The 15,746-nt window shown below is 55.4% G+C and overlaps 2 protein-coding genes across 2 annotated transcripts; both read left to right on the plus strand.

The window, feature by feature from the left end:
• The first annotated feature begins 1,813 nt into the window (after positions 1-1,813).
• Positions 1,814-6,327, plus strand: LOC128795963 (zinc finger protein 501-like). The gene is made up of 2 exons (XM_053957124.1): positions 1,814-2,061; positions 4,494-6,327. The coding sequence occupies exons 1-2, from the start codon at positions 1,965-1,967 to the stop codon at positions 5,678-5,680; spliced, it is 1,284 nt and encodes a 427-aa protein (XP_053813099.1). The 5' UTR covers positions 1,814-1,964; the 3' UTR covers positions 5,681-6,327.
• Positions 6,328-6,472: 145 nt separating this feature from the next.
• HMOX2 (heme oxygenase 2) lies at positions 6,473-15,634 on the plus strand. The gene is made up of 6 exons (XM_053957324.1): positions 6,473-6,592; positions 11,073-11,175; positions 12,820-12,937; positions 13,219-13,710; positions 14,652-14,772; positions 14,854-15,634. Exons 2-6 carry the CDS (start codon positions 11,096-11,098, stop codon positions 14,976-14,978), a joined length of 936 nt encoding a protein of 311 aa, XP_053813299.1. The 5' UTR covers positions 6,473-6,592; positions 11,073-11,095; the 3' UTR covers positions 14,979-15,634.
• Positions 15,635-15,746: the final 112 nt, after the last annotated feature.

Consider the following 15,746-nt stretch of genomic DNA (forward strand, 5'->3'; position numbering starts at 1 on the left):
CTGAAAGGCTGTGCTGCAGATGCCTATGAAATAATTCTGCATGTGAGAAAAGAGCTGTTTTCTCACACAGGCACAGCTCTGTGAGCAGTCACCCTGTCTGACAGCATGTCATGAGTGGCTGTGATCCCTCATCGTGGTCAAGACCCTTGGAGGGCCCAACTGAACTAAAAAAAAATATGGGAATGCTGTAAAGCCCAGAGTGGTGACTGCAGTGCCTTTCCCTTGTACTGGGCCAACAGAGCCACACTTAGAGTGCCAGCGTTTAGATATGGAAGGGATAAATCCAAGAGCAATCCTTCCTGCAGTTCTTAAAGGGGACTTGGAACTGCTCAGAAAGCGCGTTTCAAATGCGCTGGTTTGCTTTCCCTAACGTTCCCAGTATAAAATTTCTTCTGGAGGCATTTTATGTCAGATGTCTAAGGGAACACAAAGTGCCTGGGAGAGGTGATGCAGCCTTTGGCAGAGCCATCCCTGTGATTACCCAGGGAAGATGTGGACTCCAAATCCCTGAAAATGTTCAAGGCCAGGTTGGATGAGGCTTGGAGCAACCTGGGATAGTGGAAGGTATCCCTACCCATGGCACGGGGTCAAATGGTTTGGGTTTTAAGGTCCCTTCCAACCCAAACCATGTGTGATTGCTAAGAATTCAGATTCATGCCCAAGATCAGCACAATCCCACTGCTCCCTTCACAACACTTTCGAGACCTGGGTGGCTCCAGCCCCTGACAAGTGCCCGGGTTTGGCACCCCTGTCCTGGAAGGACATGGAGCTCAGATGCAGGTCTCCACAGTTCTGCTCTGGTGTCCTTTGGAAATGTTCCTCCCTCAGAAAGTGCTGGCTGCCATCGCGTCTTGTTCCCTGAGCCTCTGCAGCGAAGGCTCCGTGTTCCCCCGGGGCGGGCATTCCCTTCCCGCCTGAAGCCCTGCTAAAGTCTCTTAGGGAAATCCCCCGGCGGCCGTGGCGGCTCGGCCAGCACACGGGGGAAAGGCTCGGGACGGAGCGGGCAGCAGGTGATGGGTCCCGAACCCTCAGGGGGGCCGAGACCGCCGCCACCTCAGCCCCGCCGCCGCCGCCGCCGCCATCATCCCGGGCCGCCTTCAGCGCCCGCGGGGCCGCCATTGGCCACCATTGGCCGTCACGTGACCGCGCCTCAGCGGCCGCGGAGCCGCCGAGCGGAGCCGAGCGCGAGTGAGGGACCGGGACCGGGACACGGCGGGGCTGGGTCGGGGACAGCTGCGGGACCGGGACACGGCGGGGCTGGGTCGGGGACAGCTGCGGGACCGGGACACGGCGGGGCTGGGTCGGGGACAGCTGCGGGACCGGGACACGGCGGGGCTGGGTCGGGGACAGCTGCGGGACCGGGACACGGCGGGGCTGGGTCGGGGACAGCTGCGGGACCGGGACACGGCGGGGCTGGGTCGGGGACAGCTGCGGGATCGGGACACGGCGGGGCTGGGTCGGGGACAGCTGCGGGACCGGGACCGGGACACGGCGGAGCTGGGTCGGGGACAGCTGCGGGACCGGGACACGGCGGGGCTGGGTCGGGGACAGCTGCGGGACCGGGACACGGCGGAGCTGGGTCGGGGACAGCTGCGGGACCGGGACACGGCGGGGCTGGGTCGGGGACAGCTGCGGGACCGGGACCGGGACACGGCGGGGCTGGGTCGGGGACAGCTGCGGGACCGGGACACGGCGGAGCTGGGTCGGGGACAGCTGCGGGACCGGGACACGGCGGGGCTGGGTCGGGGACAGCTGCGGGACCGGGACGGACACCGGCGAGGCTGGGACCCCCGGCAGGCCCCACCGCCGCCGCCCCCCTCGTTCCCTCCCGGCCCCCCTCAGCCCCCGCGGGTCCGCAGTGGTTCAGGGGCTCTGGTGCACCCCCGCAGAGATATCCACTGCTCGGTCGGGTAAATGCCGGCCTGTCTGACCCGCAGGAGCAGGTCCCCTGAAAGCAGCTGGAAATGATCTCCCACATGGACCACAAGGAGGAACTGTGGTTCTCCCACCTCCGCGCCTACCGAGGGAAGTCCGAGACAGTGCTGAGCAGCACTTGTGCAGGTAAGGGGATGGTACAATCAATCAATCAATCAATCAGTCACTAAAGTTGGGAAAAGCTCACTGAGATCATGGAGTCTGACCATTAACCCAGCACATCTGTCAACCTGTTGGTGAGAAAAACTCCAGGATTCCCAGACCTACCAGAATGCATAGGATTGGTGGTACCAGGATGGACCACTGTCCTCCCAGTGCAGCTCCCTAGCAGCAGCCAGTGCTGGATCCCAGAGAAGGCACAGGCAGTTGTGTGTTCCTGGGTGCTTTCCCAGGCCCTGGCACTCTGTGACTTCAGAAACTACTGAAGCAGACATGCATTGTCTCAGTATCTCACAGCTCTCTCTGAATTTTCTTGTTGCCTGAAGTTGTACATGTTTTAGCATCCGTGACAGCTTACAGCCAGTAGTTCTACAGCATACTCAGCTGCTTTGTGAGTTGCTGCCTTCTTTAGTTTGCTTTGCTGCCTTATAATAGCTCAGTTCATGTCAGTTGTTCTTAATTCAGAGCAGATGGTGCAGGAGGGATCCCCACCCACCCCACGGGCCACTTGTGGTTTCATAGTCTTCTGCAATACCCCTCTCAGCTGCACCCTTTATCTCCAATGCAGAAGCTGTTCCTTTTATTATTCATGTCATGCTCTGTATCTCCCTCAGCTCCATTGGAATTTTTCTGAAATGGAGGATCCATCCCTGCCAAGTCAAGTTGTGGGGTTTGAGCTGCAAGGGCACAATTACATTCTCTTTAGTCTCTGTTTTTCCCTGACACTCATTAACATTTGATGAGCTGTTTTGTCTGCCTGGGAGCTGAAGTTTCCATCCATCTGCTCCAAGGGGCTATTCCAGAATGATATCAAGAACATCCTACGCCCATCCATAGAGGAGCTCCTGGTACAGAGGCTGTTCCCCTCTGCACTTCTTTGTTAACCTGCAGTGAATGTCCTCTGTCATTCCCCTGTCACCTGGTTGGTCAGTATCATCAGGTTCTGACACAGTTCATAGTCAGCCTTTGTGTCTGAATAGCAGAATCATAAGTACCTCCCCTTTCCCTTCCTTCCCACCTCATGAAGGTCATGCATCCCACGGCAGCTGAGTTTCCTTACCACTTTTGGTGGAGGATGAATGTCTTTGGGAATGCCTTTGGACTCCAGAGCTTCCTTCTGCTAAAATTGGTGACATCTCTGAAGAACTCCAAGTGGATTCTCTTAAGAAAGATATCCAAGGATATATTTAAGGTGATACTTAGGTTTTTTCCAATGTCTGCACTTACTCTGCTTACCTGGAGCTTGACTCAGATCTTAGCACTGGCAGTCTTGGGCATATCAGAGGCTTGAGATCAACCCAAATTGGCATGGGCTGAGGAAAAACCACACTCTTCCTTTCTTGCTTACTTATTAATTTTTGCCACTTCAGTCTTATACTTCCAGTATGAATTTCTGAGCATTGTGAACTTATTCTTCTTTCACTTAAAACACTTCCAGTAAGGTTCTGTCATTGTGATTTTGATCAAACCTTTTACAGACAACAGCAACAGAGCAACTTCCCAGGCTCCACTGTCTGCTCAGCAAGTCTGACCCACAGGGCAAGGGCTTCAGGCTGGGCTGCCAGAAATGTCCTTATCCTGTCTTTGGATGTCCCTCTTCTTTTTTCCTCCAGATGCCACCTGGATGGAGTAGCTGCAGACACATGGCTATCAAAGTTCCAGTTTATTCTCATGGAACAATTTTAAGGAAAACTGTATCAAATGTCAATGTCACACCAAACTACTTTAAAAGGCATCTCAGGAGTTCACTGTGAAATCACATTGTGATGTTTTCTTACACTGCCCAGAAAGAGGAAGATCAGATGTGTACTTAGGTCATCTGGGCTGTAATTCTGGACTCTTCTTTCTTAGCCCTGCAGTGTCTCTCCTGCTCCAGGACAGCACTTCCTCATCCCAGTTGTGCATGCTCTCCCATGCATCCATGGGAACATAAAGTTGCCTTTCTTCTGCCTCTGAGTCTGGCATAAGCGTGTTTGAGGTGCTTAATTTCATCCCTTGGTGCCTCCTTTGGGAGTGCCTCTCTCTGCAGCACCAGCAGATCTGCATTTGTTCTGCTGAGTAGGACAGCTCTTTGTGGCACTTCCATGATTCTCAGTTCAGCTTTTAATAACTTTTCAGATATCCTAGAAGAGCAGCCATCTTTCCTGTTCAGGCACTAAGCTTTCACCTCTAATATGCCAGTGATTTCAGTGGATTCAGGTTCTGTCAGAGCACACAGGGCTGTTCCCAGGGTTTGTTCCTGTGAACATACTGAGAAATCCACTGTGTAGTTTGAAGGGAAATATCAGACCTTTCTATAAGAGTCAGTCTGGTGAATCTTTAGAATTAGATCCCTTTTGATTTCCCCTGTCTAAAGTTTCCTGTCTGTGACTTCTATCTGGATTCTCATTTTATTGCAGCTGAAGATGGGATTGTCATCAAAAAAGAGAAGAATCCCCACCAAGGCATCCCTGGGCCAACACAGCTGGAGGTTTCACTCTCAGGACTCTCCAAGGAGAACAATTCCCAGAGTCCTGCACAGGACCCAGTCATCCCACAAAGGTCAGAAAGGGTTCAGAGACCTCTGGAGAAGAAGCAAAGCCAAGTGATGCTGCGTGGGAAAAGTTTCAGGAAGTTGCCAGATGTTGTCCAGCAGAGAAATTCCTCTGTGGGGAGACTGATGATATGTGGGGACTGCGGGAAGAGCTTCCGTGTGAGTGCCAACCTGATCCAGCACCAGAGAATCCACACTGGAGAGAAACCCTTCCCCTGCAGCGAGTGTGGGGAGCGTTTCCGGCAGCGCTCCCATCTCATCCGGCACCAGAGGATGCACACGGGGGAGAGGCCCTACGAGTGCTCCGAGTGCGGGAAGAGCTTCAGCGTGAGCTCGAAGCTGCTCCGCCACCAGGTGACCCACACCGGGGAGAAGCCCTTCAGGTGTGCCGACTGCGGGAAGAGGTTCTGCGGGAACTCCCAGCTGGTGCAGCACCGGCGAGTGCACACCGGGGAGAGGCCCTACACGTGCGGCAGCTGCGGGAGGAGCTTCAGCGTGAGCTCGGCCCTGGCGCGGCACCGGCGCGTCCACACCGGGGAGAGGCCCTATGGCTGCGCCGAGTGCGGGAAGAGCTTCAGCCAGAGCTCCGAGCTCATGAAGCACCGGCGGGTGCACACCGGGGAGAAGCCGTACAAGTGCTCCGAGTGCGGGAAGAGCTTCAGCGTGAGTTCGGCCCTCACACAGCACCGCCGGTTCCACACGGGCGAGCGCCCGTTCGGGTGCTCCGAGTGCGGGAAGAGCTTCACGGTGAGCTCCCACCTCATCCAGCACCGCCGCTTCCACACCGGGGAGCGCCCCTTCCAGTGCGGGGAGTGCGGGAAGAGCTTCCTGTGGAGGTCGGCCCTGCTGCGGCACTGGCGGGTGCACAGCGGGGAGCGGCCGTACGCCTGTGCCGACTGCGGGGACAGCTTCAGGCAGAGCGCCCACCTCACCCAGCACCGCCGCACCCACACCGGCGAGCGGCCCTACGCCTGTGCCGAGTGCGGGAGGGGCTTCGCCGTGCGCTCCGCGCTCCTGCGGCACCGGCACGTCCACAGGGCGGGGCAGCTCTAGGCTCTGATCCCCGGGGCCCGGTGTCTCCGTTCATCCATTGACTGCCCTGCTCACGGAGCGGGAAGGCTCTTTCTTTGATGAGAACGAGTCCTAAAGGAGAGAGGTGCAAAGAGGGGAGAGCCAGCGCGAAGAGCTGGAGGTCTGCAGAGGAGCGCGGACACAGCACGGGCAGTTGGTGCTGCTCGGAGGGAAAGCTCTTGGGAGAGAAAGGACGTGCTTTGAAAAGGCTGGAATGTGCTTCGCGTGTTTCAGAGGAAGGTAAATGACTCTGTGACCACATGTGGACAATTAATAGAATGAAGCACACAGACCATCTTGGAGCCTGCAACAAAAAAGTCAACAAAAGCTCCTGATCTGTGTTCAGAGGCGCTGAGCTCCCTCCTTCAGCCCACGGGCTGGAGCCGCAGCCCAAAGAAGTCCAAGGCCTGGTGCCGTCGGCCCCCTGCGCTGGCTGTCCGCGTGTCCCCGCGGCCCTGCAGGGCGGCAGCTGCGCTGGGTGCCGTGGCTGCAGCCGCCAATAAAGCCGCCGATACCGCAACGCTGCCGCCATCTTTCCTTCTCGGCCGCCGTTTCCGGTTGCCAGGGCGCGGCGTCGGTTGCGCATGCGCGCGTTGGCGCTCCGGCCGCCCTGCGGGGGCGGGGCCTTGGGCGGGGCCGGCCAGGTGAGCCCGAGGCCGGCACGTGACTCCCGCCCGCCCCCACCCATCGGCGGCTTCTGCGCGTGCGCGGCCGCGCGCCCCGACCGCCTCCAGCGGGGGGAGCCCTCGCGCGGCGTCTGGGCCCCTCGGCCAACGGCCGGCGCGTGCCGTGCGCGGCTCCCGATTGGCCGCGCGGGGCCCCCTCGGCCATAAAGCCGGGCCGGCGGCGCGGGCCTTTGTCTCTCGCCGGGGGCCGAGGGCGGCGGCAGCAGCGGTGAGTGCGCGGCGCGTCCCCATGGCAACGGCCGGCCCGGGGCCGTCCCCCTCCCTTGGGACTCACTCCGCGGGGGCTCTGCCCGCTCCCGGCGGCGGGTGGGCCGGGAAGCCCTCCCGGACCGCCTCAGAGCCGTGTTTCCGCGCCGCTGCCCGCCGGGGCCCGGGGCTGTCGCGGCCGACGTGACCGCCCTGGCGCGGGCCGGGCCGCTCGCGCCCGCAGCTCCGAGCCGTGTGCCCCGGCGGGGCCGGGCGCTGCCCACCCGCCGGGCCGGCCGTTCTCGGCCCTTCCTGGTCCTGCCGTGTGTCCCCACGAGCGAGCGCCTGCCCAGCGACCGGCGGCGTGTGCCTGACTGGGTCCTCAGAGCCCCGCAGTGACTTTGCACGGCTGCTCGGGAGCGACGCCTGGGGCTTCGGGAACCGGAGCCCTGCGCTGTGTGTTCCCGGGGCCACTTGGATTTCCTTAGTCCTGCAGAGCTCAGGAGGCACTTGGAGAACGAAGGCCTCTTGCTATTCCTCCTTTTCCATTATTGCCCATTGTCCTGTTCAAGCCTTAGCACCTCCACACGGCACTGCATTGCACATAGCAGCCCCAAGTGCCTGTCATTGGCCCTGCTTGGCCCGTCCCATGCACAGCTGACAGCCGGCATGACCGCCAGGGCAAGCAGTGGCTCTGCTGAACAAAGGCTGTGTGGTATAATTGTGTATGTGTGTCACAATGTTTTCTTTCTCAGCCCAGATCCAGCCCTGACTTACCCCTTGTCTGTTCCTATAGCCAGGGTGAGAAAATAGGTTCTTGATGGGCTGCCTGACACAAGTGCCACCACCACAGGGCAGAACTGGACAAGGTCTTTGAGGTCACCAGGAGCTTCCTTTGGTTGGTTTGTTGAGGTGCTGGGCTGCAGCTCTAGAAGACAGAAGTAGCATTTGTGTGGCACACTAGAAGTGTCTGGGACTTGAATTACTGCCTAAATTTAGGCTGTGTCCAGGTGAAATCTTTAACTTTCCTGGAATCAGGTAATATGGTAATGTAGTCTATGAGGCTCCATTTCCAGCAGTAGCCAGTGCCAAATGCTTCCCCAGAAGGAGATGGAGATGAGAATCTCTCCTGCTGGCATTGCCAGGTAACCTCTGAGATGATTCTTCAGGCCTTTAGGCCTGCGGTTCTGGGGTTTGTTTCCACTGCAGTGATGGTAGGTCCAACCACACTCTGAGCTCTGTATGTGGGGAAATGCCTTGAAGTTGCATGCAAATTAAACAGCAGATATGAGCTCTGTACTGCCTGTGAGTTACCAGACTTCTCCAGAGTGCCCAAGCAAATCTAGTGCTTCCAGTCCTCCTTCCCTGAAGCAGCAGTGTCTTCTTCCTTCAAAAGGCTTGGGATTATTTGGATTAAATGTTTTCCTACCCTGAGAAGAACAGCTGTGCCTCTGGGGTGTGCTGCTTGGTGAGGAGATGTGTGTAGGGACAAACTGCATGCATCGAGATGAGGTGGAGGTGTTTTCTTAGGGGCGTTGAACACTGTCATTGGGAAAGAAATGTTTGGAATGCTGTGGTGTCCTGTAGCAAACCTCCTCCCTACTCTCCAGCCCTGCTATCCCAAGTGGTAGCTGTTGGATTGCTCCCAGGCAGGCTCTCTCTGGGCACTGGGAGGTACCCTGAACATCAGCCAGGTCCTGGATGAGCAGAGCTCCCTGCAGCAAATGAGGTGGCGTTCCAGCCTCTGCAGAGGAGGTGGCACTGCCTGAGCCTCCTCCTTGGTGTGTGGGACGTGCCCCCTTTCAGAGGAGCAGAGAAACCAGGGCTGTGACCATGAACTGGGGCTTGCAGTTGCCAGTTTTTAAGTAAAAGCAGCAGTGTGTGGTGGTATGGGACACAGTGGCTCTGACTGCGTTTCCTCCCAGTTCTGCAGTAACCCAGCACGGGGAAAGATGGGGCTTGTGCTGACTTGTCTTGTTGGGGATGTGTCTGTGCTAGAGACTATATCGGGAAAAATCTCAGCTTCCACATTTTCCTGCACGAGTTCTGCCCTCACCTGGGGCTACAGGGACTGGTGTTACCACTGCCACAGAGAAGAACTTGTCAGGCTGAGCCTTGCAAAACATGCCAGGAGAAACACAAGTCTGAGAATGCACCCAAGGCCTTCAGTGACTTTTTGCATGGGAGCAGGGGTTACCAACAGCAGACTGTGCTCCTGGAACAGTCATTCACCATTCTCATTGACTGTGCTTCTACAACACCAATAACAGGGTTGGGTGGAGGCTTCTGAGACCCCTCTAGGTTCTCTGTGTGACACAGAGAACCAAGTTCCTGTGTGAGCACGAGCGTGCTCCGGCTGTGGGAGTGGAGGCTCTGATGAGTGAGCAGTGTGATGATCTCAGGGCCATCTTTGGCCACGGGGAACCTTGAGCCATTGCTGCTGTTAACCACTAATTCTGAGGTCTGACCTGGTGTGTTCCCTTGGGCTGGATTTGATGTCAGCCTTCAGGCCTCTCCCAAGGGATGAGTGTGGCTCAAGTGCTCTGCAGCACTGCTCTCACCTGCTGCTTTGTATGGGTGGCTGTTTCAGGCATGTGGAGACAGCATACCTCACCTCCAGGCCTCTGGCTTTCTGGGAGTACAAGATAAATTGGAACTAGTTTGTCTAGTTTCATTTTGGGATCTGCATCTCCTGAGAAGGTCCTGGGTTGCCATGAGCGGAGCAGGCAGGGTGTCACAGACCTGGTGACATTGGTAGTGGCGAGTGTGCTGTTCCTCCTGTGCCCACGGCAGGCTCCTGGCTGAGCTCAGCTGGCTCATCTGCCTTTGTGCTTTGGTTTCCCTTCCCCACAGTGGGCATTTCCCCACTCTGAAGCTGTGTGAGGAGTGAAGATGGGTCCCTGAGTTGAGCTGCCTGGTGAGTGATCACACAGACAGCACAGCACCTGAAGCTGGTTTCTGGCCTGACCTTTTTCCTGGGCTGGGGAGGCTGCATGGTGCCATGTCAAGGGAGGTGGTGGGGTGAGATTGTAGGGCTGCCACCCCATATAACCCTGAATGACTTCTGTCCCAGCCTGGGCTCCTGGCATCACAAAGCAATGTACTTGGTCAGTCTTTCCCTGGGGAAGTCTCTCTCTCCCAGGAAAGATAAAGATTCCCTGGGGAAGTCTCTCTCTCCCAGGAAAGATAAAGATTCTGTGATCACAGGGGAAACCTTCACCTGGTGATGATCCCCCAGACCAGGTGCTGTGCCTGAGCTGGGGCAAGCCTTGTGCTGCATCGAGGATGGGGCTCAGCCCTGGCTCCTGGTTGGGGTGTGGAGAGCACTGAGGGTGGCTGTGAAACAGGGCTTAGAAACTCTGGGGTGAGGAACTGGACAGCAATTAATTTCTAATTGGTGTGCTTGTGTGACCTGCTGTGCCAGTGCTGGCCCTGTGCTGACCAGCTCCAGGCAGCTGCTTGTTGGCTCTCCCAGTCCCCAGCTGTGGGCTGAGCAGTGAATCCATGGATGCAGCCCAGTAGAGGGGGGCTGAACTGAAGTGGGAAGCATGAGGATGGTTCCCTTGGTGAGTGCTTTCTGAAGAGCCAGCATCAGCTTGGCTCCTTGCTCCTCTCCCAAGGCTGCCTGAAAGGTGGTGGTGGTGTTGCTCTGCACAAAGCTGATTACAGGTCCATTTTATAAATGAGGTGCTTGGATTTCTGTGCCCAGCCAATGTAATCCAGGTGTGGCTTGTTCCTGCTCCTGGGTAAGGCTTGTGCATCCTGTTACATCCAAGGAGATTTTATTTCCTTTTGCAAATGAGGAGGGGAAACCCAGTTACTTATGGGATTTGAAGTAAATTCTGCCAGGCAGGAGAGGAGGGTGTGAGTGGGAACAGGAGCTGTCTGCAGCTCACTCTGCTTGGAGAGTGGCCCAGGAAAGGCAGAGCAGTGAAATCTGCCCCTGCTTTGGAAGTTCCTCTATTCTGTCATAGGGAATGTTCTTGCTTCCCCTGACTTCAGAGCTCTGCTGGCCTAATTCACTATTGCTTACTTCCAGGGAAGCTCTGTACTGGTGTGGAAATGTAGTTTGTTCTTCCTCTTGAGTGAAGGAGAGGGTCTTCCCTTTCCAGTTACTCTGCTCGGAGTGTGACATCGGGAGAAATATTTGGTAGCACCAGGGGAAAGCTGCCTGCTCACAAGTCCAGTGCAGATTCCCAACGTGGAGGTCTCATCTTCAGCCAGGAGCCATCCTGAAGGGGGAAACAGAATGCAGGCTGCTGTGTTTAATGTTTTTAACTGGGTGTCAGTGTTGAGGTTCACCTGAAGTGGCTGAACTGAACAGGCAAATCTGCATCCTTGGAAGTGCCTGGTGTGAGGTGGAAACAGCCAGAGGCTGCTCCTCACTGCCCTGTCTGGTAGGGCTGCTCAGAGAACTCCTGGTTGGACTGTTCAGCATTTCACACCCATCCCTTTGTTAAGGCAGCTTCCCCTGAAAACCCCTCTCTGATTTTGCTTTTCAGACTGATCCCCAGCAGTGACCACAATGCCATCAGCCCTGGAGAGCCCGGAGGGGGGAGAGGAAGACATTTTGCACTATGAGGAAACAGAAGATGGTGCTGTCAGGTGAGTTCTGTCCTACACAATGGCACAGACACAGCCTTGGGCAAGGTAAGAGATCTTCCAGGTAAAGGAATGATTCTTCTCATCTGAAAGAAGTGAGGGACCCCAATAAGTGATCAATCAAATACATGTGCTGTGAAATCTTTAGTCAAACTGTACTGTAAGGGTGGAAGGGATGGGAAAGAGTGATCTGGCAGGGATGACAACAAACAGTTGTTGTTGTAGTCTCTACTATGAAAATCACATTTCAGAAACACTTTGACTATTTGGCAGCTGTGTTTGTGTCTTCCTGACCAAGGGGAGCCAGTTTTCCATTACTTTCTGGGCAGGCTTCTTGTTTTGAAAACTGACTCTAGAAGTGAACTCTGCTCTGGTGAGCTCTTGCCTTTGCAGAATACCCAGGTCTAGGGAAGGACATTTTCTAGGAGGTTACTTTAAAAAACAAATTAACACACATGTTCTAAAAACTAAGGCTTCAGACTTGGAAAACAGGACAGGCTGGTCAACTTCTTTGACTTGACAGGCTCAGCTTCACGAGAAGTCAATGTTTGCTGGCTCTGCTGGCACACTCAGTGGGTCTGGAGTGTTCAAAGTCTCTCTTAGAGCTAAGACAAGTGTGGTAGCTGTAGCAAACTAGTGATAAAAACTGTAAGGTGCACTTTGGCATGATTTGAGTGAGTGTGTGTGTTGATACTGTACCAGTGTCCTGATATTGTACCTGAAAGGTGGCTCAGCCAGGTGGGGGTCAGTCTCTTCTCCCAGGCAACCACTGACAGAATGGATGAGAGGACACAGCCTTTAGCTGCACCAGGGGAAGTTTAGGTTAGATGACAGAAGAAAGTTCCTCACTGAAAGAGTGACTGGGCACTAGAATTGTCTGCCCAGGACAGGGTGGGGTCACTGTCCCTGGATGTGTTTAAGAACAGCCTGGACGTGGCACTCAGTGCCAGGGTTTAGTTGATGAGGAGGTGTTAGGTCATAGGTTGGACGTGGTGATCTCAAAGGCCTTTTCCAACCCAGTTCATTCTGTGTCCAGGTAGGTGCAGTGCCTGTAGCCTAAAATCATATATGTTAATGTTTTGGGTATTTTTCAAAACAAACACCTTATGGAAACTTGAAAAACCAGTGTGATGCAGCAGAAATAAACTTTTTAAGGGTGTTCTTGCCCTGTTTTCCCATTCAGCTCTCATCTCTTCACCAGCAGTTGATATTTAAGTTGGGAAACCTACCTGAGCCTTGTTTCTTCTCTGGCAGAAGATACCACCAAGGCCCCCATGCCCTTTAGCCTGCCCTGATTGTTGCTCCCCATATACTCAAGGCTACAGTTGGGCTCATGTGGATGAGAAGCAAAAGTCAGGGTGCAGGGATCAGCAGGTCCTTGGCAGTTGCTTCAGCATCCTTGGCCAGAGCCCCTGGTAAGCCCTAGCCCTCCTGGAGTGGCAAGTCTGGTTGGCACCTGGGCTGCTGCCACCCTGCTGCTTCCTCCAGCAGGTGCCAGCTCAACCTGCGGGGTGGCCTGAGCATCCCACCTGGTACATTCTCTAAACTGGGATGGTAGATGGTGGGGGATCCCTCCAAACACAGAAGGGATAAACTCATTGCTGCGAGAGGCAGTGGGGTGAAAGGAGCTCTCCTGTTTGCCCGCAGCCCCATGGACCTTTCGGAGCTGCTGAAGGAGGGGACGAAGGAATCGCACGACCGCGCCGAGAACACTCAGTTTGTCAAGGACTTCCTCAAGGGCCGCATCAAGAAGGAGCTCTTCAAGGTGGGTGTTGCTCTGCTCCCCATCTCTTTGATGCACCCATTGACTGATGCAAACTGCAAGGCAGAGCCCCACAGCCCTGGGGGTGCTATGGTGGTAGGTAGAGCAGAGTCTTTGCTCCTTCAAGCAGTGCCTGCCTGGTACAGGCTCTCCAGGCTGGGCTTGTGCCAGGCCTGGGGGTTTGCTCTTGTTTACCCCAATTCCACGTAGGCAGGAGTAGTCATGAGACTGAGTTGTGCCCATCTAGTGAGTAGCTTCTCACATGAGCTGTGCTCTGTCCGTAGCTGGCCACCGTGGCCCTTTACTTCACCTACTCTGCTCTGGAAGAGGAGATGGATCGCAACAAGGACAACCCAGTCTTTGCTCCTCTCTATTTCCCCGTAGAGCTCCACCGGAGAGAAGCTTTGGCCAAAGACCTCAAATATTTCTATGGGGAAGACTGGAAAGAAAAGATCCAGTGTTCAGAGGCAACTCAGCAATATGTGGACAGAATCCATCATGTGGGACAACACGAGCCAGAGCTGCTGGTGGCTCATGCTTACACACGCTACATGGGGGACCTCTCAGGTGGCCAGGTGCTGAAGAAGGTAGCCCAGAGGGCCCTGAAGTTGCCCAGTACTGAGGAAGGGATCCAATTCTACATGTTTGACAATATTTCCAATGCACAGAAGTTCAAGCAGCTTTACAGAGCAAGAATGAATGCTCTGGACTTGGACAAGAACACCAAGGAAAGGATCGTGGAAGAGGCCAACAAAGCCTTCAGATTTAACATGCAGGTACTAAACAAACCCCTTGATCTCCTGTAGGTGCTGCAGCTTTTAGGTCTGGCCCAGGTTAATTCAGTCACATCACTCACCCAGTCAGTGGTCTGGGGCTGAGACCACCGCAGCCCCTCCTTGAGGGGTTGGGATTCTGGTTGAACTAGCTCTTTCACTAACTTCAGGCAGGAATTCCTCCCATGCTCCAACACCCCAGCCAAGTGTTTTGATTAAGGCAAAATTAATATGACTTGAAGATTCCCACAGGCTGTGTGGCTGTGAAGCAGTGAGGGGAAGGAGCTCTTGTGCCAAGAGAGCTTCAAACAGTTTGAGTGTGCTGCACCACCCTGGTGACAATTCATCTCCTGTCTCAGGTCTGACTTGTTGCCCTATGGTCAAAATGTCTGGAGCCTCCTGTTCCTCCCATAGCATTTGCCTCTCATCAAACCTGACTGAGCTGCCGTTTGCCCCAGGGGATGAACACAGATTTAGCTACTGGATGGAAGTTTTAATCTTGTGCTTGTAGCAGGTCAGTGTGATTTAAACTGGCCAGAAACATGGTGAGGTGTGGTTGGCTCCTTTGTCAGGCTCCTTATGGAATCCCAGGGCAGTGAGAGGGGCTGCCTGACCACTGCAGGAGCTGGGATCCTCCGAGGCTCTGCAGCAGGGAGGGGAGAGCATGTTGCCCCACACTCCCACCCACAGCAGGCTTGGAAGTGAGCAGCAGGGTGGTGCTGCCTTGCTCCTGGCTCTGACTGAATGCTTTTGGGATGGGCTGTGCTTTCCTGGAGCTGTAACATGTGCCAGGTGTCACCCCATCTCTGCAGTGGATGCCCCGAAAGGTGTCTGGGGACAGGGAAGCAGGAGTGGTGCTTGCCTGTTCCCCAGATGATTGCAGGGGTCTGGCTGAGAGCTGCCTGGCTCCACCTGCTTCATGTGCTCACTGTAACCACTTGCAGGTGTTTGATGAGCTGGACAAGATCGGCAAGTCGCTGGCAGAAGAAGCCCAAGACGGAGGCTTTCCAGTCCATGACGGAAAAGGAGACATCCGCAAATGCCCTTACTATGCAGACAAACTGGGTAGGTGGTGGCAATGAGGGGGCTGCCACGGGTGTGTGGCACAGGACTGGCAGTGCTAACGGTGCTTTCTGTGTCCTGCAGGCACGGCAAGCCCTGGCTGCCCCTTCCACGCTGCTGTGGGCCTGGCCAGGCAGCCCCTGGTGCAGCTGGTGCTGGCAGCCTGCATAGCCGTGGCAGCAGGAGCTGCAGCCTGGTACATCCTGTGATGGGCACAGTGTGGCTCTGCCTGGGGGCAAGGGGAGAGATGTGCCCTGCCTGCTTTCCGACCTTTCCCTTGCTGGTGGTGAGTTGGCTGCAGAGTGGAGTAAGGAAATAAACAGGAATCCTGTGGGACTGTCCAAGCCTCCATGCACTCCGCTGTAACACAACATCTTTAGCTGACTAGTGCATGGGACTGGTCAGTGCCAGGGGCTGAGGACTCCACTGCAGCACTGCCCTGCCCAGGCTGGGGCAGCTTTTAAGGCTAGAGATGTCTTGTCCTGTCCTGGCAAAGGCTTCACATGCGGCTTCACATGCTTGGCTTTTCATCTCCATCCCTGAAGCAGTGTCTGGAGGGGGTTTCATGCCCTGGGTTGCATCTGCAGAATGTGTCATCAGCCTTTCAAACAACAAGCAGTTGCTTTCGTACCCTGAGAAGCTGAGGCTGTGCCATGGGGCTGTTAGCTCAAAGGAGTGTCCTGTTTGGTGCAATGTCCTAGGAACCAAGTCTGACTCTTGTTGGAGAAAGCTCCCTGGGGATGGGGGCAGGACCATGGTGGGGTATGGAGGTGACAGATGTGTATTGTGCAACTTCAGGGTTGAGGGTTGGTTGTTGGTTATTTTTCCTGAAGCCTTGACTGGAATAAAAAGTCGCAATGTTGTAGCTGGGGGAAGCCAAAAGCACATCATTGTGAGAATGGGGAGGCTGTGGAGGGGGTTAAGCGGGAGAAAGGGGAGTGCCATCCTACACTGACTCTTGTCTCTGACTCATGCAG

Source organism: Vidua chalybeata, chromosome 16, assembly GCF_026979565.1.
Source record: "Vidua chalybeata isolate OUT-0048 chromosome 16, bVidCha1 merged haplotype, whole genome shotgun sequence".
NCBI classification, from domain to species: domain Eukaryota; kingdom Metazoa; phylum Chordata; class Aves; order Passeriformes; family Viduidae; genus Vidua; species Vidua chalybeata.

Coding starts and splice junctions, on each gene's coding strand:
- LOC128795963 (XM_053957124.1), top strand. CDS start 1,965: ATGATCTCCCACATGGACCACAAGGAGGAACTGTGGTTCTCCCACCTC. Junction 2,062..4,493: donor GCTGAGCAGCACTTGTGCAG/GTAAGGGGATGG, acceptor ATTTTATTGCAG/CTGAAGATGGGATTGTCATC.
- HMOX2 (XM_053957324.1), top strand. CDS start 11,096: ATGCCATCAGCCCTGGAGAGCCCGGAGGGGGGAGAGGAAGACATTTTG. Junction 13,711..14,651: donor CCTTCAGATTTAACATGCAG/GTACTAAACAAA, acceptor AACCACTTGCAG/GTGTTTGATGAGCTGGACAA. Junction 14,773..14,853: donor TTACTATGCAGACAAACTGG/GTAGGTGGTGGC, acceptor TGTGTCCTGCAG/GCACGGCAAGCCCTGGCTGC.